The following is a 24,012-nucleotide window of genomic DNA, read 5'->3' as shown; positions in this document are numbered from 1 at the left end:
TATGTGTAGGATATATATATATATATATATATATATATATATATATATATAAGTTTTGCTAACTAAATATTTTTAAAAAGAAATTTAAAAAATCAAGGGGCTCCTGGCAGAGTGGCAGCAGCAGGGGGCTAAGGCCCGACCTCTGGTGGCCAGCTGCACAGTAGTGTGCTGGGGTCCAGGAGGAAGTAGCCAGTAGCTCTAGCCTTGCAGGTGGATCACCCAATGCTCTATCTCCACATGGTGTCTCTCTGGGTGTTCTCCCTCTGTGTTTCTCTGTGTTTTCATTTCCCTTTTTTATTTTGGCTCCAGGGATGGAACCCAGGGGCACTTAACCACTGAACTATGTCCCCAGCCCTTTTTATCTTTTATTTTGAGACAGGGTCTCACTAAGTTGCTGAGGGCCTCACTAAATCTCTGAGGCTGGCCTCAAACATGCAATCCTACTGCCTCAACCTCCCAAATTGCTGGACTATAGATGTGCACCACCCTGCCTGGCTATACCCCCTGCTTTTTAAAAATAAGGACACCTGTCGTATTAGATTGGAGGTCATTTTAATGACCTCATTTGTTTAAATTTAAGTTTTTAAAAATCAATTGTACTTTTTGTTGTTATGTAGATTTGTTTATATCTATGAACTTCAATATGACATTTCAATTCATGTATACACTGGGTAATGAAGGATCAACTCAGGATAAATAGCATGTCCATCACCATAAATTTTTATCATTTCTTCCAGGTGAGTACATTTAAAATCTCTTCTCTCTTTTGAGATATGCAATGCACTCCCGTTGACTATTCTCATCCTTCCCCCAGGCTCCAGTAACCATTATTCTACTCTCAACTTCTATGAGATCCACTGTTTTAGATTCACAAGAAAGTGAGATCATGCAGCATTTGTCTTTCTGTGCCTTGCTTATTTAACATAATGTGCTCCAGGTTCATCCATGCCATAGGAAATACCAGATTTCACGATTTTTTGCACCTGAGCACTATTCCATTGTGTTTATATACCATTTTTTAAAAATCATTTATCTGCTGATGGACAACTGGGTGGATTCCATATCCTGGCTGTTGGGAACAGTGGTGTGACACCCTTGTGAGTGCAGGTGTCTTTCTGACACACAGATGGCATGTCCTTTGGCTATAAGCCCAGGAGCAGGATTGCTGGGTTATAGGTAGCTTGGATTCTAGTCTCTTGAGGAATGGCCACACTGTCTTCCCTACTGGCTGTGCTAATTTACATTCCCACCAACAGAGCATAACTTGCTCCACCCTCACCAGGGAAGACCTATTTCCAGATACTGTCATAATCTGAGCTCCCTGTGAATCTGAGGGAGGGACAAGCCAACCCATCTCATTGCCTCTGAAGAAAATAGGATTTTACCTGTGCACATGCCCACTTGGGTTGTGGTTGCTGCGTATCTATTTCAAACAGTTATTGACACTTCCTATATGTTTGGATCAAAGGTGACTTTGGTCCTGGGTCAGTCTCACCATTTCTAACACTTTATCTGCTCTATGGCTCATGCTCACGTTGTTATGTTAGCTCTGAGACCACCCATAATCTAAACAAAACAGAACAAAACCATTGTTCTGACATTTTAACTTTCTGTTGAAAGGATGAGGAGTTGTAGGGATGAGATCCAGTTTCCTTACTGGTCAGCAGGGGCCTCTTGATCCTTCTGGCTGTCTGTTTTCCTAGTCACATTGCTGGATCCATCTTCTAAACCAGCAACAGCACAGACGTCTATTTCTAATCTGCCTGAATCCTCTGTCACACCTCCCTTGGGCTTCTCTGCCACCAACCAGCGTCAAATCCCCAAGTGCTCTTAAGATTCTATTGAGCCTGCCTGGATAATTCAGGATAATGTGCCCATGTCAAGGTCTGTAACCTCAATTACATCTGCAAAGTCTTTTCAACCATGTAACACGTTCATGGCTTCCAGGGATAAGGGCAGCTCTGAGGGGAGCTCTGCCCACCCAAAATGTTCACACATTCCTTCATGAAATCCTGTTGGCTTTCATGGATTTGTCTATTGAGACACATCAAATACTTTCTGAAGGAAATGGGAACATGTATGAACACGCATTCCCAGAGAGTGCCACGGCTCACATTTCCTATTGTCTGTTCAGTGGATTCTCTCTGGACCTTTTCCATCTGGGCTAACAGTTGTGCAAACAAAGCCACTTGGATCACAATTCCGTCATCTGCTCTCATTATACAGATTTTTGTCTTCATCTTCACAGAATATCCCTGAACGGTTTATTGTTCATCTGCATTTGGTTGGAAATTTTTTTTATTAGAGATAATTATTTGACAATATCACATCTTTTGAGAGCAGACGTAAGGGGTATCTTGTAACTCATATTTGGAAATCCTAAATTTAGCATCATCCTCAACATGCAAAACTCCTCAGATGGCTAGCAATCTTGGACCACCATTCCTAAAGCTAACTGAGCATGGTCCCAAAGGTTGGCATGTGTAGCGGCATTTTCTATTTATTTATTTAGAGGACTCCTTATATTATCATCCATTCAAGATCAGTCAAGATGCTAATTCCTTGATGTCTTGAAACTGAAACTCCTTTTGTTTACCCAGAGAAGTGGAGCATCTAACTATAGATACATGTGTACAACTGTTAAGAGGTAAATTGAGGAAAAGTAAAATGTGAAGTGTTTTATTTGAGCTAAGAACAATTCTCAAGCGAGGCAGCTATAAAAGGGAGTTGATTCTGCCATGAGGGTGGAATGGGAAGGCTTTGTCCTCAAACATGGAAGTGAGCATCTGCTTTCTGTACACACACACACACACACACACACACACCGATTGTTTGGTTATACAACTGCCCATTTGGTATACCATGCTGGAAAATCCCTGTGTACGTAAGTTAGTTGGTGGCTTCTGATCTATTAACATCAGTTTTGAACTTTTGAAAGACAGGCATTTACAAGAAATAAACCAAGATAAATTTTACCTTATATTTGCAAATCAAACACGGTTAAGGTCACTTATGAAGCCTAACTAGATTTGTTTGCTCAGGGATTTTTTTAGGTCATTTCAATTTACTGTAACAGTATAAATATACACTCTGTGGCACAAAACAGCTTAGTGAAGTCTTTGAATATATGTGGTTATTTGTTTGAAAATGTACATGTTCAATGTGAAATACACACGCGCGCACACACACACACATGTATCAGAAGGCAATTGTGGAATGTATGCAAAAGAGTTTTTCTACTAGGTCTATATTCCTGAGTATATACGATTCTTCATTTTGTAGGAAAGGAGGGATGGGTGATGGGTGGGGTATAGCTCAGTGGTAGGATGCTCACCTAATATGCACAAGCCTTGGGGTTTGATCCCCAGGACCTCAAAATTAAAAAGGGAAAGAAAAAGAAAGGGGGGTGATGTAGTTCTGTGGAGCACTCCAATCACACATGGTTGCATTAGTTAAGTGGCCCTGAGTGTTGGGGTATCCACCAACTGTATGGTGAGAAGTGCGTCCACATTCCCCTGGAATCTCCTCCTGGGTTGAAAGCTCTCTTACTCCAGAATGAGTTTCCTTTCCCATAGGTAGTTTTCTTTCCCATAATTTTTTTTTTCCCATAGCTGGTGTCACTGTGGCACGGTGACAGTCCTGCCATGCACAGGTATCTGTGCTCCTTTGTGTGGTTTCCTCACCTGTTTCTCTTCACTTGGCTTTCCGGGTATACAAGCCTAATCTGGAAGGCACATCTCGTCTCACGGAAGCATCTAGGATCCACGACATTGCTTTTAGGGTTTCTTTTAATAAAAAAAAAAAAGAAGCAAAATTTCCTTCCTAATAATAGATCCGTGCTGTCCATCGGGTGCCTTAATCAGTTCAGATGGCGACACTGAACACCACCAGCTGAGTGCTACTTAATGTCCCACAGTTCTGGAGAGGGGCAAGTCCAAGATGAGGGCCATGGGAGACGTGGTGTGCAGAGGGCCTGCTTTCTGGTTCACAGGTGGCCACCCTCCTGTTGGGCTAGAGAAGTTTCTGGGTCCTTTTATGAGGGATCCCAATCCCATTCTTGAGGTTCCACCCTTATGACTTAATTATCCTCCCAAAGTTAAGATTTTACCATATGGATTTAGGGAGCATATAAATATCTGGCCCTTTGCACCAATGTAGCACCAATTGCACTATGGCTACATTTAGTATACTTGTGTCCTATTTATTCATTTGATGTTCAAAAAATTCTTTACAGTATATTTTATACTTCCTATTACTCCCTTCCTATTAAAAAATATCTATTTATCCATCTATAAACTGAGCAGTATAAAATGATTAAATAATATGAGTTGAAGTATATGTATCATAAGATTTTAAGTAAGCCAATGACTTTGGACAATATGATTTATTTGATTTTTTAATATTTATTTTTTTAGTTGTAGTTGGACACAGTACCTTTATTTTATTTATTTATTTTTATGTGGTGCTGAGGATAGAAACCAGGGCCTCGCACATGCTAGCCGAGCGCTCTACCACTGAGCCACACCCCAGCCTGATTTATTTGATTTTTAAAAGCTGTTAGAAGTCTAAAATCATCTGTTGTAGAGAATTTGCTTATGACATTTGCCGTCTGAAAAAATTCCACTTGTTTCCAGTTTACTGTGTGTAGCTAGCATGTATTTTCTTTTAACATTATGTGAAATTATGAGGTCATTGAAACAGTAAGTAAAGTTACTGGAGGGATTGATTTTTGCATCAGTAATATTAATAAATTAAACTTTTTAGATATGTTATAGAAGGAGAGAGATCATTTCTTAATATGAAGTGATTTAAATTGACAAGAGACCCTGGATGCAGGCAGGGCAGTAAAGATAAACAGGGTTCCACTGTTCCCTGTAGTTGACCTGTCTACACTTACCTCCAAAATAATAGGTGTTGCTGGAACCCGTCAGCCCCGTCACCAGCGGTTGGAGAGCCATGTCACTGTCCACCACCACACTCAGGTGGTTCCATTTGGCAGACAGGGACACAGAATGCCACTGCCCGTCATTGAGCCCAGCACCTGGAGGGAAGGTCGGTGAAAGGCAACGATGAATTATGAACTTTGTAAACACTTGAAAACAATTTTTCAGACCACTGAATCAGTCCAGTGAGAGCAGTATTTACATGTTGATATATCACGGGGAAAAGGAAAAATTAGCTACCTTTCTTTAATGAAAGGATTTCATTTATTTTGACCAGAGCACACAGGTTAAAAATATTACTCCTTCTAACGAGTCGCTTAATAAATTCTGATAATATGCTTAAAGTAGCACCTTGAATTTAATGATCAGACATACATGCCCAAAGCCTTTACCCATAAGATTCAAAATGAAGTTTATAAGGTTCAGTCTTCAAAGGGAATATTTACTTGCTTCACTAAATCTAATAAAAATAAATATTCTCAAAGAATCAGGAGATAGTTGTTCAAATTAAGTCAATAATAATTGTAGCCAGGTGTGGTGGGTGGCACATGCCTATAATCCCAGTGACTCAGGAGGCTGAGGCAGGAGAATCACAAGTTCAAGACCAGTTTTAGCAACCTAGCAAGGCCGTAAGCAACTTAGTGAGACCCTGTCTCAAAATTTAAAAAAATAAATAAAAATAAAAGAATTGGGGATGTGGCTCAGTGGTGGTTTGATGGCCCTAAATTTAATCCCTGGTACAAAAAAAAAAAAAGAAGAAGAAGAAGAAGGAGAAAAACTGTAAAAGTCTTGAATGGGAGAAAAGGTCATTAAGCACCCACTATAGTGCATCCATCAAGGTCAACTCTGGTTTCACTGTTTGAGGGACTTCAGACTAGTTGAGCAAAACTGGTGGTAATGCAAAACGATTTTTGTCCACAGAAATGCAAATTATTGTGCCTGTGAGATACAATAATTAGTTACTGATGATGTTGTATCTGTTTGTAAACTCATTTTGTCATTCCTTGTCAACCAGTATGCATGGTACTTGAAACTCTCCTTTGAACTGATTGGTTCATCTTACTGGTTTCCTTGTAACTAATAAGCTAAATAAAATATTTTTAAAATTTATTTTTATTTTTAGTTGTCAATGGACCTTTTATTTTACTTATTTATATGTAGTGCTGAGAATCGAACCCAGTGTCTCACACATGCTAGGGAAGCACTCAACCACTGAGCCACAACCCCAGCTAAAATCTTTAACATATATCCCTGTGTTCTCTGAATGAGAGCATTACAATTGCAGACATCATTGTACCTTCTTTTATTTAATATTTGATTTAAAATGCTTAGGAAGTAACTAGAGGCAGACCTTACATGTAAGTACACTATTTTTATATATTTACATTCATATCCATATTATTATATCATATTATTTTGAAATAATATGATAGCATGATAAATTCTTTGATGACAACTTTAAGCACTAAGGATTTATAACTACTACAGGTAGACTATTATTTTCCTTCATTAAGTAATATGTCAAAGATATGTTCCAATAAATGGATTAAAAGTGTAAAATTAGCCTGTTATGTGAACACTTCATTGGTGTTTCAAAATTAGGCAAAAATATTAAGGAGTCAAATCTATTAACCTCTAGGTTATTGGGAATTTTTTAAATACATTTAACATTTTAGATGATGATCTTAGGAATCCTGCTAATTATTAAAATGGTTCTTGCTCAATTTATTTCCTTGCCACACATACTTTTAAAAAAAAAGTTAATATATTATTAGCAAAATGTAGTGTGGCTCTTATATTTTAACGATTAACATTAATATTTCAGTTTTCCCTTTTAACCTTCAGTGATATGTGAAGCAGAAACAGAAATACTAAGAGTAATAAGGAAAAATGCACTTTGAAACGCACCAGCTGACTAATGTCCTCAATGTAAACACAGGCCCTGTCTAAACACAATCTCTGGGCTCCTTTGATACTGTGCATCTCTGTGCCTTTTACCTTCTTTGAGTTCCTTTGCTACTGTTAAAACCGTAGAAAAGTCAAATTAAGTGAAAGATGGTTGTCCCCAGACATGCAAATGAATTTGGTGGAAACCCAACTGACCTCCTTCCTCCTCCCACCCAGTCCCACCCGAGGAAACAGACTAGTTTTATATTATATGTAAATTCATTGTCACTTCTGCTTACATTATCTGTCATCCTCTGAATTATCCTTTGAATTTGTTGTAACATCTGGTTCCCTCACTAACTAATGAGTTAAATAAAAATCCTTGACATGTTCTTTTTATAACTATGTAAAATCCCTATAGTGCCCTCTCTAAAAATAACTTTGACAAATGAAAGTAAACTTGGTATAGTTTTTTTTTTAAGTTTATCATTTATCCTGCAAATAATTTCTTTTTTACTGTTAGGCTATAATTGGCCTTTGACCATAATTTATATCCAAGGAAATCATTCACAGTATTTATGAACATTTTAATGAGAAATCTTAAATTAATGAAGCAAGATTCTACAACAGAGATGCTTTTTTAAACACGTTTGCATGTGAAGACGATCTCTTGTCAACAACTAAATTGGAAGCACAATGTCACTCTCGCAAATCCATCAGCTAAAGCGGTGGGTGTGTGGGTGTGATGTAAGGACTTTGATTGTATTTAATTCTTGTTAGGGTGCAAACCGGAACTGGAGAAAACGCTTGCTCAGCACTTTGCCACATCTAGGAAACATGCCACACGTTAGCAATAATGTCTAACTACTGAAGGAAAAAATCTGAACAGATTTTGAAATGGACCAAAGAGGTGGCTGGGAATCTTTTCAATGAAAGAATTAAGCTGATTTTATAATTCTCCATCTTTGACTAGGTATTTTACAACCGTGTAGGGACAAAAACTGACTTGTGGAGAACAGAGAGCAATGCATGTGAGACCTATTCAGAGACACACACGCAGTTCAGGGAAGGAACACAGGGCTTTGCTGTCCTTTGGACACTGACCAGTTTTGCTAGATTTGCACTTATTTGCAATTTCATTTCAGGATTCCTTTTTCTGACTATAAATGTGAAGCATTAAAGTTCTTTTTTGAACTGGCTTTCCTGGTGTAAAACACAAATCACTGGCCACAGTGGCACACGCCTGTAATTCCCATGGCTGGGGAGGCTGAGGCAGGAGGATCGCAAGTTCAAAGCCAGCCTCAGCAACATACAAACAAAAACTTCCTTAATGCCAAAGACTTTCACTCATGCTCCCTTTTCTTAGAACATTTCCTTTAGAAAACTTGTAAATTCTTCCTCTGCCTCTTTGATGTGTATGTAGATTTAGAAAAAAAAATACTTAGTTTTAAAATAACTTTAGAAATCTTATAAAAAAACTTATAAAAATTTGATTTAGATTCTTTGTAGTTTGACAACCTAGGGACATTTTTTTTTCTTGGGGTCCTGGAGACATTTCTTTGACATGTAGATTTGTAGATGTCTGAGTGGGGGTTTAACGAGGGTGCTGGTCCCACCTTGAGACTTACCTGCTTGTCAAAGAGGGAAGAGCTGTAGTTTTCTTCTGGATAAAACAAGGAGCCTTTATAGAGGTCTCCCCAGCTACCAGAGGAATTTAGTATGGGCTATTGTAGCAAAAGGCCCTGTTGGGTCCCCTTACTTAAAGAGGAGTTATCTTTTCTTGGTAGGAAATTCTTTATTAGAGCATATTATTGTACAGAGTAGTGGGCCTCACATTCTCCCATGAAGGTGACATGTTTTTTTTTTCCTGCATTGGGTATTGAACCCAGAGGAGCTTAACCACTGAGCCACATCCCAAGCCCTTTTTATTTTCTTTATTTTTGGACAGGGTTTCCCTAGGTTGCTGAGACTGGCCTCAAACTTGTGATCTTCCTGCCTCAGCCTCCTGAGCAGCTGTGATAATAGGCATGTGCCACTGAGCCTGGCTTATTTATTAGATTTTCTTTTTAACCTTGAGGACTTATGTGTAATGGGTGACATCTGGTTGGCTGCAGAGATGGATGAAATTTCTTTCTGTTTTTTATCACCTTGTTAGCAATCACTGAGATGCGCATCAAAGACTCCTTTAATACTTATTCAATAATAAGACCATTTCATTCTTTTCTCTCTTTGTGAAGAAGATTCACTAAACTGGCAGGTGATCTCATTTTTATTTCCTCAGAATTGGTTCTGTTACTAGTGAATGAGTTGATCTTTGACGTATATTTATTTTGTATATTTTGGGGGAACAATTTCACACTTTTTTTTCAGGGGGGAATGCTATTTGTGAGGAAACAGAAAATAGGTTTGCATTTTCAAAAGGCGAAGAATACATATTGAATCTGAATACCTCTGTTTTATCCTCAGTCATTTTTCTGGGATCAGAGGAGGGTAGATACAGATTCTAATATCTGGACTTGCTGGATCATTCCAGAAGTATCTGCCCAACAAAAACAGGTCCTGGGAGGGAGATGGGAAAAAGGGGGGCCCGATGGGGGGGAATAACCATTATGCTAATAAAACCAGATTTCCTTCCTATTGTTCTCCCTTCTTTGAAAGACTAAGGTTTCCACTTCACAAGGGGAAAATAGTGAGGCTTAGGAGCATCTGTGATTTTTGAATTGCTGAGATTCTTCCTTGAACACAGGGTGTCTTGAAAATGGGTCAGCCTTCAGCAAAAAGGTAAGGACTCCTGGTATTTGCTGGCATCTTTCAGGACAAGGCAACAGTTATCAATTTGTCTGGTAGGCGAGTCAGCCATGAGCCGGTGGGTAGGGGAAGGACAACAGAGGGCAGTAAGAAACAGGGAAGACCTCAGACATCACTAAGAAAAATCCATGAGTCCCCAAACTGAGGCCACAGGGAGCCTGACTGGGCAGGCAGCCTTCTACCAAATGGCAGGGCTGGGGGGACAAACTGTCCAACCTTCGCCAACCCATACATAATTATGATCCCTTCAGGGAACTCTCGCTTGAAGTCAGGGGGAACTTTCATCAAAGCAGACAAGCTCCAGAGAGATGGGCCGTCTCCAAACATGATTAATTATAATCCCTTAATGGAACTCCCAGTTCCAGACCATGCCACCACCATCTCTTGTAACCAGGTGGCCAGGACCCTCCCTTGTCACTAAAACCATGTTAAGACCACCCCTTGTGACCTGGTCATCAAGACCCTCACATAATTAACCACGTCAGGGGGTCCAAGAGAATAGAACCAGGACAAAGAAACTCAAACCCCTTAGAATCCTCAATTCTGTAAGGCCACTCCCTTCTCTTCAGAGACAGTCTGAGCCATTCAGTGTCTATGCTGGACGCTTCTCTCTTATTCTCACTTTCCCAAATGAACTCCTGCATGTGACTCGTCTGAGATCCTTCCTGAGATTGCAAGAACCCAGGGCTCAAAATCTCCATGGCTACTTCTGTGGATCTCCTCCTCTGCTGCAAGTTACCTACTGTGTAGAGAATACCTCTCCCCATAGCAGAAGAGGACAGCAGGCAGAGGGAGGAGGAGAGATGGAGAAGGGAGGAAAGTAACGGAAAAGTGAACATCTCTGTGTGGTATCTGCTTCACTAGGTCCCCCCCGGCATTTCTACTGGATGGAGGCTGGGCACATGTTTATCAGGAAATGGAGCTTAAGTATACAACATATTTTTCTGATATATCAGAAGTAGATCTGCAGAAAAGTGTACTCCTTCCTTCCTTCCTTCCTTCCTTCCTTTTTTTCTTTTTCTTATTTGGTACTGGGGATTGAACCCAGGGGCTCTTAACCACTGAGCCACATCCCCAGCCCTTTTTATATTTTATTTAGAGACAGGGCCTCACTAAGTTGCTGAGACTGGCTTTGAACTTGCAATCCTCCTGCCTCAGCCTCTGGAGCTGCTGGGTTCTCATTTCTTATATATAATCATTTTGGGTCCAAGGATCACTACAGTGATGGCTACATGTCCCCCATATAAACAGTCTGGAAGATCCTCAAGGAAAATGGCCATCCTGTTCCTCCAAATAGGAGCATTAGGTGTCTCGTGACCTCAGGTATGGACTTAGTACACAATGATTCACCCTCTGGTTGGTTGTAAGGTTTATGTGAACATGCATTACCTGCTGTGACGTTCCTCAATGACTGTCCTGGCTGGAAGAGGCTCAGTTTGAGTTTTCCATCCTTAAGAAAGAGGAGAAAACTTCCCGCACCATGCCACAGTTCACCAAACAGCAAACGTCCTGCTTTGTTCCATGTACGAAACTGGAATGTGACAGATATTTTGTCCTCCCCAGAGTTGCCTGGCAGAGCCAGATAACTCCTAGAGCTCAGAAAAGTGACAGGGATGGTCTGTGGTTGTGGACATGAGAAGGACACATTTCCCTGTAAATAAAACAAAAGGTCATGTTAGAGTTTCACGGTGCTTCTGTCTAATGAAAGATAGACTTTGCACAGATTTACAAGGGCTTTTATTTTTCAATCCAGAATGATATTAATCTACTTGATAAAGCTTGAATCTATTATATTTGTCTGATTTTCCAATGTAAGTATTATCATAATTGGGAAAACCTATCCTGATGACTTTGTATGAGTGTGTGTGTGTGTGTGAAAATCTCCTCTATTCTATTTCTCAGCATTAGCAAAGGAATAGTGGTATCATCTAATTCAATAGGAGTTATTCTATTTCCAGTCCTCTGACAGATGACAATGACCAGGACATTTCCATACTCTGACTGTTCTCCTGAACGACATTTGATCTTTCCTAAATAACATTCCTCAAAATGTGCTTTGTACCAAGTTCATTATTTTACTGATTTTCCCATTAATTAATGAGTCAATTACATTTTTGACGTAAGGTTTTTCAACAATTACATGGTTTATATTTGTTTAGCTTTTGGAAAATTATACTTTGACAGTATTCCAAATTTTTTTTCCAGCTCAGGCAGTTACATAAAAAGTTTGCTTATAGTGTGTTTAGCATGAAGATATTAATTTTTATACTCAATCATGTCTCTGTTTTCTTGGGTAGCTTTTGAGTTTCCAGTCTGTTAGGAAAGTTTCATGCCCCCCACCAGGTTCTATGCATAATCACGCAGATTTTCTTCCAAGAATTGCTATCATTGTTGTTAGTTTCTCATCTTCCTGAAATTTACATATTTTGGTATATTCAAAATAGTGATCCAGGTTTACTTTCTGCCTTATGGACACTGGTCTTTTCCAGAAGAATTTATGAGATAGTTCCTCCATTTTCCACTGGGCTGAACCCTACAACTTGTTACTAACTTACAAGTAGCCTGGGATCTTTCTGATGTTTTTGCTTTGTTCTACCAACTTGCCTAACCCCACCCAACACCATATTAATTCTTATGGGCTTAGGGCATGTTTTAATATCTGGCAAGTAAGGCATCATCTTTTTTTATTATTGGTTGTTCAAAACATTACAAAGCTCATGGTATATCATCTTTCATACATTTGACTCAATTGGGTTATGAACTCCCATTTTTACCCCAAATACAAATTGCAGAATCACATCAGTTACACACTCACGTTTTTACATAATGGCATATTAGTGACTGTTGTATTCTGCTACCTTTCCTATCCCCTACTATCCCCCCTCCCCTCCCCTCCCATCTTCCCTCTCTACCTCATCTGCTGTTGTTCAATTCTCTCCCTTGTTTCCCCCCCACACTCTCCCCTCACAACCTCTTATATGTAATTTTGTGTAACATTGAGGGTCTCCTACCATTTCCATATGCTTTCCCTTCTCTCTCCCTTTCTCTCCCCCCACTCGTCTCTGTTTAGTGTTAATCTTTTCCTCATGCTCTTCCTCCCTGTTCTGTTCTTAGTTGCTCTCTTTATATCAAAGAAGACATTTGGCATTTGTTTTTTAGGGATTGGCTAGCTTTTCTTAGCATAATCTGTTCTAATGCCATCCATTTCCCTGCAAATTCTATGATTTTGTCATTTTTTAGTGCTGCGTAATACTCCATTGTGTATAGATGCCACATTTTTTTTATCCATTCATCTATTGAAGGGCATCTAGGTTGGTTCCACAGTCTAGCTATTGTGAATTGTGCCGCTATGATCATTGATGTGGCAGTATCCCTATAGTGCGCTCTTTTAAGATCCTCAGGGATTAGTCGGAGAAGGGCGATAGCTGGGTCAAATGGTGGATCAATTCCCAGCTTTCCCAGGAATCTCCATACTGCTTTCCAAATTGGCCTCACCAATTTGCAGTCCCACCAGCAATGTACAAGTGTACCCTTTTCCCCACATCCTCGCCAACACTTATTGTTGTTTGACTTCATAATGGCTGCCAATTTTACTGGAGTGAGATGGTATCTTAGGGTGGTTTTGATTTGCATTTCTCTGACTGCTAGAGATGGTGAGCATTTTTTCATATACTTGTTGATTGATTGTATGTCCTCCTCTGTGAAGTGTCTGTTCAGGTCCTTGGCCCATTTGTTGATTGGGTTATTTGTTATCTTATTGTTTAATTTTTTGAGTTCTTTGTATATTCTGGATATTAGGGCTTTATCTGAAGTGTGAGGGGTAAAAATTTGTTCCCAGGATGTAGGCTCTCTATTTACCTCTCTTATTGTTTCTCTTGCTAAGAAAAAACTTTTTAGTTTAAGTAAGTCCCATTTGTTTATTCTTGTTATTAACTCTTGGGCTATGGGCGTCCTATCAAGGAATTTGGAGCCCGACCCCACAGTATGTGTAGATCGTAGCCAACTTTTTCTTCTATCAGACGCAGTGTCTCTGATTTGATATATAGCTCCTTGATCCATTTTGAATTAACTTTTGTGCATGGGGAGAGAAAGGGATTCAGTTTCATTTTGTTGCATATGGATTTCCAATTTTCCCAGCACCATTTGTTGAAGATGCTATCCTTCCTCCATTGCATGCTTTTAGCCCCTTTATCAAATATAAGAAAGTTGTACTTTTGTGGAGTGGTTTCTGTGTCCTCTATTCTGTACCATTGGTCCACCTGCCTGTTTTGGTACCGGTACCATGCTGTTTTTGTTACTATTGCTCTGTAGTACAGTTTGAACTCTGGTATCACTATACCTCCAGATTCACACTTCCTGCTTAGAATTGCTTTTGCTATTCTGGGTCTTTTGTTTTTCCATACGAATTTCATGATTGCTTTATCTATTTCTACAAGAAATGCTGTTGGGATTTTGATTGGCATCGCATTAAACCTGTAGAGAACTTTGGGTAATATCACCATTTTGATGATGTTAGCTCTGTAAGGCACCATCTTTATGTTGTTCTTTATGTTTGTTTTTGTTTTTTATTTCAGGTGGTGGAAGGAAGGAACAGTGGTTCTTTATTTACATGTATGAATTTCAGTTGCAGAGAAAAAGCAATTTTATTCTATTTGGAATTTTCTTTGAATAATTTTTATTAATATACTGTATATGATTTCGGGAGGGGGAAGCATTACTAAAGTAACATAGACAATCTAGGTTAGTAGTTCTCAAGCCTTGTTGAACCAGATGTTAAAAATCCACAACTGGACCAATTAATTCCCAGTCTCCTGGAGTGGATTGAGGTGAGAGTATCTTTTAGATCTCCTCTGGTGCCTCCAAGCTAAAGCCAAGTTTTAGAATTACTGATCCAAGGATTAAAGTCACTTTTAAGACTGAATCATATTTCTAAAAATTCTGTCTTAACGTACTTCAGAAACTAAAATAATTCAGCTTTCATTTTAAAATAATCTTCAATGTACATTAAAACTGTATATATATAAATCAGAACATCCATTCTTGGCTTTTTAAAAAAATTCTACTGAATGTGATAAATTTTATTGTAAAAAAAATTTGCTATGATGAATTAAATATAAAAAGATGAACAGTAATAGACACTAACCCATAGTATAAATCTAATCATCAGACTATTATTAATTTTTAAAATTTTTTCATCAGCTGCAAATGGTAGGGATCCAGTCTGACCTGACCACAGCCATCTTGAGTCATAACAATCATGGTCCCAGAGGAAGCTGGCCAGTTTTGTTCTGCACAGTTTTATAGCAAACTACAAATAGATAAGACCATCAGAGTGGTAGGTGGAGCTTTAGAAGCTGACCCTGGTGCAGGAATGAGCTCAGTTCTTTGGCATTAGCTTAAGAGAAGCCAGGAACATTCTGGCTTACATGAAGTCATTTTTGTCCTAATCCATACATATGCCCCTCCTTCTGACCCAAATTGTGGGGATGCATTGGTTTTGCTGCCACCCAGGATGGAGCTTCTGTCCATAAGACCCCCCAATAAACAGCACTCTGTGCAGTCCTGACTGTCTGCCTCTCCCTCTTTAGCTTATCGGGCCTGGGTTGTTCCAAACACTTGTCCTCATTGTTTAGGTGGTAGTTGCTTGCACCCACCCAGAAGTGAAGCTTCCTGCCACAGATGAGTGATGAGTAGGTGAATGAGTCAATTCTGACAATTGAATTTTCCAAATTACATATATATATATATATATATATATATATATATATATATATATATTCCTTTTAAATGTTGAAGCAACAGATTTTCTATTTTTATAAAGAACACCTGACATTGAAATAACTCTCAAAATGGAATTCTTAGATCTACCATTTTTTATTCCCATGCACAATTTGGAAGGAATCTTCTTTTCACTTGTTTCCATGTCAAACTGATACATTTCACCATCTTCAACCAATGCAATTAATTAGTTAATAGTTTTCTTTAGAAGGATATTTAGGACCCCATAGGTGTCAGGGTTATTGTGGTTCTCCTGATTGGTTATAATCAGATGATAATTATGCCAAGAAATCCATCCATGATCCAGTGTAATATGAAATTTGCATGGCAAACAATGTCTGAGTCCCTCCAATAGTGTGGCTCCTTGTGACTCATTCTTAACTCATTCCTATTCACCTCAATGACAGTACATAGGGCAGCAGCCCCAAAAATGTCAGGGCGGGGATGAAGGACTCTTCTTTACACCAGGGATTGGCAAACACGAGATGGCTTGAAGTTCCAGAGGTGTTAGCTAGGCGTCTTGGTGTGGAGGCCCATTGTCCAGACACATCTTTGCATTAGACTGGTTTCTGAGAATGCACCTCTGGCAAAGCTGGTGTCAGTAACTGAGAGTCTCCCTTCTCCTTCCTGTCCCAGAAATATTCCGTGTCTCAGTTTCTCCAAGGACGGGGATTCAGGTAAAAGACTGTTCTTCCTTTATCTTTCACCTTGTCAAAGGTACCTGGATCCTTCTTATCAGTGTTCCCTTCGTGTTTCGCTTTTCGAGCACCTTGATGTTTTCTTAGCCACCATTTATGTTTCCTTGGCATGGTTCACAGTAGGCTTCTAACTCTTCCTCCTCCTCCTCCTTCTCCTCTTTTTTTCCCCTTAAGCTCCTTGGAAGATTCATGGGTCTCATGGCTATTTTTCCCCCTTTCTACCTGCAAACCCAAGTGAAGTATTCATTTTGTGGCCTGTTGAGCCAGAACCAAAGGTATTGTCAGATTTTGGTCCTAAATCCCATAAGCCAACTCCTTGAAGCCCATAAGAGGAAAGAAAACACTTTTTAAAACAATATCAATAAGTAGTCCCGTGATGTGCTTCTGACACTTGTTGAACTGAACATGAACTTGCCCTGTAACCCAAAACTTAGGTATTTTTAATTTTAAACATGGAAATAAGTTTACTGATTTGGAAGCATTTCAAGTTATCTAGGGATAGCTCATTGGAGAATTTCATTGCAAAATAATTAGTCCCCTGAGAATAATAATACCCAAAATATTTGAGACATACAATGTCTGATCTCCATGCAAAAATAAGAAGTTACTTTACTTCATATTAACATGAAATAAGCATGCCCCGCAAGGCACATTTACTTTTTAGCTTTTTAATACATAATAAAAAACTTATATCACATGCCACTGTTTAAATGATAAGAGTTGATTTTATGAATGTTATATGAAATGAACACCCAAAAGAAATATTTTAAGGGCACAAAACACTAAGAATTCATTTTCCTTCCCTTTCCTTTTAAGCTTCTTACCATAACAAGGACCTGTGGTTTGTTTTTCTTGGCTAATTCAACAATATCCACTCCATTATAATAAAGATTTTCTATACATCCATGAAAGTTTGTATGTGAGATTTCCAGGGACCCTGCAGATGTCGGGATTCCTCCAAAGCTGATCTTAGAAAGAAAAATGACATGAATAACATTGTTTAGTGATGTTTTGATTATCTCTTTAAAACAGTGATGGTTAACAGGTACAGCAATGGTGGTCACAAATCCATCTGCATCTGCTTATATTTCCACATTTGTTCATTTCAAATGAGGCCCCCTCTATTCTAAGTGGCACTTCTTGATGGTTTTATTTCCGGTATCAGACTTTGTGCATTAACTTAAAGAAAGCGGCAGGCAAACTTTCTCTATGAAAGGCCATGTTGTGAATATTTTTTGCTCTGCGGGTCACTTGGTCCCTTCTGCACCACTCCATAGTGTAGTTTTAGCACCAAAGCAGCCACAGACAACACATTTTGGAAATGGACATGTGCTCCAATGAAACTTTTTAAAACGACAAAATGGCTTCTTTAAAATAAGACCAGATTCGGGCCCATAAAGTGCCAACCTCTACACTGGGTCCTATCTTTTGTTATTACACAGTTAAGGTAATAAAACCATGGATGATCTGGTATAGACCAGGGTCTCTGTAGATATTATGTGCCAAAACCATGGGTATCAGACACTCATCACAGCTTTCCTGGTTTGCTCTGATTCTTCATGTGCTCAAAAGTAGCTCAAAACTGTCCTTGAAGAACAGGCAGAATAGATGTCATTGAAAAGTTAGATACATACGGGCGATGTATTGCAAAAGATGTTATGTCCTCAAAGAAGTTAAGAAACTGTTTATAGGGCTGGGGTTGTGGCTCCGTGGTTGAGCGCGTGCCTCACGTATGGGTTTGATCCTCAGCACCACATAAAAATAAACAAATAACATAAAGGCATTCTATCCATCTACAACCACAAATGTTTTTTTTTTTAATCATGCAATTTATGATAACCTCAAAGTTAAGATCCAGGTAACTGGATTCTCCTCTTGCATGGAAATGACGAGTGTGTTTGTCCAACGTGAAGTTGACATGAGTGCTGAGGACCTCGATGAGGACGGAGTGCCAGTGCTGGTCATCCAGCAGGCTGCCCAGGGTGAGGTTCACGTGGGCACCAGCAGGCTGCAGGTTGGCATTGCCTGAAAGGAGAAAGCACAGCAGGCTGAGGTGGTTCTGTTAAAAACCATGGATTCCCTTTGCTGCATCAGCACTACAACTTAGGTCCACCCTTCCATCCCACGTAGCTATCATCCAACTTTCTCTTCATCTGAAAACAATGATATTTTGACATCTTTTGTGATTTCTTTTGTATTCATTTTTAAACTTTGTTGAAATTGCTTTTTTTCAGTGATTTGTTTTTTATTACTTTTCATGACATCCTCATTTACCTTGCAAGTATTTTCTTTGCTAGAACATCACTCTCGGCACCAGCTCATAATTTCACAACAGCCTATTCTTATCTGTATGATTATGTATAATGACGATATGTGATATATTATATGTATAATGCATTTATAATGGCCTTCTTACACAGTTGTCAAAGTAGGTGCTGTTTGCGTAAATCCTACTGGAGATGTGTACAGGCTGGATGCATTTGCTAGCAATGTCCCTCAGTTCTCATTCGCACTTTCCCATGACAATTCCACTTTGCACTCATTATCCCAGGGTAACTATCAGTAATGTGTCCCTGAACTTTCAAAGGTGTTTGGCTTCACTGATAAATCATATGGTCTCTTTCCTTAACTGTGAAAATTAAGTACCAATGGATGTATTTCAAACTAGCCAGATTGTTATTTTAATCACTGGCATGAAAGTACAAATGCCTTTTACCTGAATTAAGAGAAAAGACAAGTTTTCCTTTAATTAATTGCAGAGATACGTGATTTCCATGTTGTCCTTCTCTGTGGAGTAGAATCCCATTGTTCTGCATGGTTTTAAATTTCAAAGAAATAACATCTCTTATCGGTCTCATGGGCTTTTTATCCAATCTGTATAGCAGGGCTCCTAGTCCATCAAAATAAACCACCTGAGATCCTGGGAAAGAGGATAAGACAAAGTAATTCTAACTGTAATACATCGTACATTGCACCTGGAAATGGATAGACCAATACACCTCAATATACACAAACACACAGGTTACATTTCTAGTTGCTCATTGTTGGAAACACTGATAACCATGTATTCTTGATTGGTGTCACAAGTTGATTTACCTAATACTCATTGGTAGGCTTTTTCATTTTCCAAATTTATCATTGAAAAACACATTTATTAATATATTCTCACTGACTTCTGTCTTTATACTGGTTTATTTCTTCTCATTCTATTTGATTTTTAAAAATCAGGAAATATGTTGTATTTCTACTAAATGAGTTGTCTGTTTTAAGATCGTTCTTCTGTTAAGAATCAGTGTCACTCAATTTAAATGATTTATTCATTCCCAGTAACTTTGACTTCTCTTGATTCTTATACATGTACACACATTAGTGAAGATTTTGTTTGTTTATAAAACACACACACACACACACACACACACACACAGCTGGTTCTGTTTCTCTGGAGGACCTTAACTAATAAAGGCATACATTTTTTATTTCGATGCTTTGTTGAGAGAGCATGACTTCAATAACACTATTTTGGGCCTTCCGGAGAAGCCTGTCAGAACTACAATTCTGCCGTTTCTTCTGAGCTTTCTAACAGGGCCTTACAATTTCAACTATAAAGGTCATGATCATTCACTTCATCAAAAAACAAGTGTGTCTTATCTATAATACAAAAGAACATCTGTCAAAATCAACTGAAGATGGAACAACAGACAAAAAAAAATTAACATTGCCCAGAAAAATCTCTTGTGTTTTTTTTTAAATTAAAAGGAAGAAAAAGAAAGCAGTTATCTTCAAAAAAATATATGTATCTAATAAACGGAGGTGCACAAAACATGTGAAGCCATCAGAAGCCAACCAGCCCAATCATTCAAGCTGAGATAGATTGTTTATCGTATTTAATTTCACAAAAATATTTCTGCTAGTCTTTTATGTGGTTATCCCTTTTCTTTAGGTTATGCAAAAATATATAAAAAATTGTGCCTCAAAAAATCATCCATTTTGTGCAGCTAATATTTGAAAGTTTACAAGTCTGATTTTCTCACATGGGGTTAAGGTATGTAAGAGAAATTATTGTATTAAGTGCTACTTTATACTACATTATACTACATTCTGTGCAAAATATATGTAAACCAATTATTCCTTGTTATAGAACTAATTTTATGTGCACAATTAAAAGCAAAACTGTCAAATCCAAATGAAGCCATGTACAGTTAGGAGTTGGCAATTAACTAAGGAAAGCTTTGGAAAGACAGCAAAGACTTCACATTTTGCTGTTCCCATCACCTCTGCTGTGACTGTGTCTTTATATGTTGCTCAAAGATAACGCTAATATTTGGGATTTTATATTTTGCAGTTGTTTAACACAGTGTTCTGCTCCTGAAGAGGTCTTGCCTGGGTGATTTAGATCTAGTTTTGAGTTTTGCTTTTCCTCATTCTCACTGTGACTACTCTAGACCACAGCAGGATTGATTTTCTAAGAAACACGAAGGAGATTTCCTGAAACGTTTTTCTCAGGCAAATGGTAGAGCGTAAGTGTTAGAAGACTTGTTTCAAGACCAGTTTCAAGGTCTAGTCCATTAGGTAATGCCTTGTGTTTCTGTCAAACGTGACTACGCTGCTTCAATCTAGAAATTTAACCACATGCTTTTAACTCAGTATGGGGACTTTTAAATGAAATAAGTTAATACAATAAAAAAAAATCCAAGTTAAAAAATAGTCAACTCTGACTTGTGAAGTCAATACATGAAAAAAAATGAAACTAAATAAAAGCTCATGTTTGGGATAGAGAACATTTAGCTCAAAAATTAAGCAGCAATTTTAATTTTTGAAAATTGGGTGCTGGTGAGGGAGATCTCCACAAGGTCTCTCTCAGGAGTTATCTGCCCATCAGAGAAGCAAGCCTTTCAGGACTTGGTGCTTACAGGTAGTCTAAAAGTCAACCTTTTCCCCATCTGCTGCTGAGAGCCACAGCCGAGTCTGTAGGGCCCCTGGCATTTTGCCAACAGTATTGATTGACAGGCGAGGCATTACTATCCGCCTCTGCCGCAACTTTTGAGTTTTCGCACTATTTTGGAGTTCTCGTGGGGATTGCCGGGGATTCCCCGGGAGTTCCCATTGGTTGGGGAAGTGCAGGAGGAGGGATTTCGGGAGAGATATTTCCGGCTGGGGGTTCCTGGACTAGCCCCGTGGAGTTTGGGAGGATTCCCCGGGAGCTGTGTGAAGTGTTTTCCTGCAGTTCAAAAATAAAGTTTGTTCCTGCTTCAGTGGCTAGTGATTTGTGCCCAGCCAGACTGCGGCAATCTGCCATATTTTTAGAAATTTAAGACTCTTGTAAGAGCAAGTAAATATTTTATAGCCCTATCAATACAAGTAAACCTCTATAATATATATTTGAATAAAAACATTAAAATAATAAAAATTCAGTATCATATTTATTATAAACTTTCATAATAACCTTAAGAGAAAAATTTATTGGTACAAAATTCAATTATATGAATAGGAAATGCAGAGGGATACTGGAAAATCAGAAATCCAAACTTCTTCAAATTTTTCTGCCATCCAAAATGAATGGCGACAACTTAGTTCTTGGCTTAAAACAGGAAGTGCTTGTCTAATTTGATATGAACTTGGTTTATAATTATTCAACTTACCAATTGAGATTATAGTTTTGATTACTGGATTTCTGTGGTTATTAACAACACAGATACACCACCATTAGATAGAGCTATATTTTCCAGTATGGAGGTTAATTTGTCTTATATATTAAGACTCTGTTCTAGTCCCATTACCAGCTCTTTTCTTTCCCTTTTTGGGACATTTCATAATATAGCGTACTAGTTCAGAGGAAGGACAAAGGAGTTAAAGCGTGAATCTTAGTTCCATCCTACACAGGTTACACACCTTCTCTGAGCTCAGTTTCCTCATCTGTGACATGAGACTGAAAACAGGCCTCCCTCTCAAGACTGTTGTGAGAATCCGACGCGTTAACATCTGTGGAGTTTCACAACAGTGCTCAGCACACAGAAGGCCCACAGTGGATAAGTGCTTATGATTTCTAGAGCTCTGGGCAGAGAAAAAAAAAGGTGGAAATTAGTTTTCAACAGCACACAGAGGACTTACAGGAAAGCCAGCAGCTTAAAATGATAACGAATTTCATTTCTGAAGGATGCAAGAAATCTTCAACTTTCAAGTCCCATGGTTGGATCCCACCCGGCAAGGAGAGAGATATTTACAACGATCCTACACCTAAGCTGCCTCCTTCTCTGCCAGCCAGCCTCTTTCTGAGCCTGACTCCTTTCAATCGCTGGTGACCTAAATCTTACTGGGAAGTATGTCTATCTATTCATTTTAGAGGCGAGAGAGAGTGTAGAAATGACACTTGAAGATGATTGGCACAATTACATCATCACTGTGCTTCCCAGAAAGGAATATTGGAAAAGAGCCAAAGATTGATGCATTCAGAGGCTCTCAAAGATTGATTCCTGTAAGACTAAGAACTTACTGTCACAGACAGTATTCACCTGTCTGGGAGGAATTTGGTAAAATCTATGTCTCCATTCAGATAGCTCAACGTGTGGTGCAGCCCTTGTCTAGCACATGTGGGTGTCTGGGTCCAATCCCTAGAATCTGGAAAAGTGGCAGAGATAGAGAAACTGCACATGCTAATCAGAATCCATGAAAATTTATAGTGATAGTGAGCATTTTGCTATAAATAGAGTGTAACTGGGAAAAGACACTGCCTTAAAGCAACGTCATATCCCATAATAAAGTTCTTGAATCAAAACAGGGCAGTGGACATACAAATGAAAACACTAAAACGTACCACCCTTATTAACATAAAGTGTCAACAGCATAAACAAAATCAATACATCTGAAAAATAATTCCTCTAAGACAAAAAGGACATGGTAGAGATTCACCTTCTGGGGGACATATTTTGAATTTCTCAGTAGTGGTGAGATCTTATCCATCTGCATCTTGTTTCCCCAGTCACTCTTACCCAACAGCTCAAGTCTACAGAAGTGAACTGTGCCGAGAGATTCCACAAGATCTGCACGGCGCACTGTGCTTCTTGGGACTGGTCACGGAGCTTTGATCTTTCCAATATTACTCTGAGGAGCTGGAGTAGCATCTCCTCATGAAGGAACATCAAGCTAATGGCAAATCCCCATCAAAGAGCGTGTTCTGCTTTGAAGTCAGTAAACCTGAAGTTGTTTCAGAGTGATGGGAGGACAAGCTAATTTCAGAGCATCAAAGAGAAATTCCAAGTATCAGACACTGTAGCCATTGCAACAGTGAACTCAGCTGGGTTCAAGAGAATACAGTGATGAAAGAAAATGACCAATGGGAGGGGAAGAAAAGAAAGTCGGATGGCAAAACAACACCATTATACTTAATGTCCCATAGAAATGTAAACATTAGATTACAGAGTTAGGAAATTAATTGGCTTGCACAGGGGTTGAGTCACAGAATGTGAATAATAGCATTCATGACTTTAAATACTTCATGGGTGGTAGATTATTATTATGTTTTAGAAAATTAACATTCTGCAAGGTCAAAGCCGGGATTAGCAAAGAAGGGAGGCGGGTGTTTGTGTGCAAATGGTGTCACACGGGGGTCCAACCTGACCAAACCTGAGATGCCAAAGATATTTCCATCCAGTCTATTATTTGCATGTTCTCCAGGTCTACACAGGAATTATTTTTATTATTGTCCCATTCTGACAATAATCTATGATGATATAAAGAAACAGAACAAGTATATCCTGGATTATCCAATAATGGCTAGATGATAAACTCCTGCCACACAATTCCATGGTTTGCTTTTCACGTCTGTGTTATACTCACATTACCTCCGTTCTTTTTACTTTGGTCTCGCACATTCTAGACAAGTGCTCTGCCCTTAAACTGCA

At 38.8% G+C, this 24,012-nt stretch overlaps 1 protein-coding gene across 1 annotated transcript in view; it reads right to left on the bottom strand.

The window, feature by feature from the left end:
- Window positions 1-24,012, bottom strand: part of LOC107159664 (contactin-associated protein-like 3) — a 204,593-nt gene that overhangs the window by 69,741 nt on the left and 110,840 nt on the right. The window contains 5 exon segments of the mRNA XM_048800526.1: window positions 4,898-5,041; window positions 11,028-11,289; window positions 16,939-17,082; window positions 17,955-18,139; window positions 18,831-19,034. Coding sequence (XP_048656483.1) covers window positions 4,898-5,041; window positions 11,028-11,289; window positions 16,939-17,082; window positions 17,955-18,139; window positions 18,831-19,034 — 939 coding nt within the window.

The sequence above is a fragment of the Marmota marmota genome, unplaced genomic scaffold, assembly GCF_001458135.2.
Source record: "Marmota marmota marmota unplaced genomic scaffold, marMar, whole genome shotgun sequence".
NCBI lineage: Eukaryota > Metazoa > Chordata > Mammalia > Rodentia > Sciuridae > Marmota > Marmota marmota.
The sequence above is the reverse complement of the archived record's forward strand: the minus strand, read 5'-3'. Positions and strand labels throughout refer to the sequence as shown.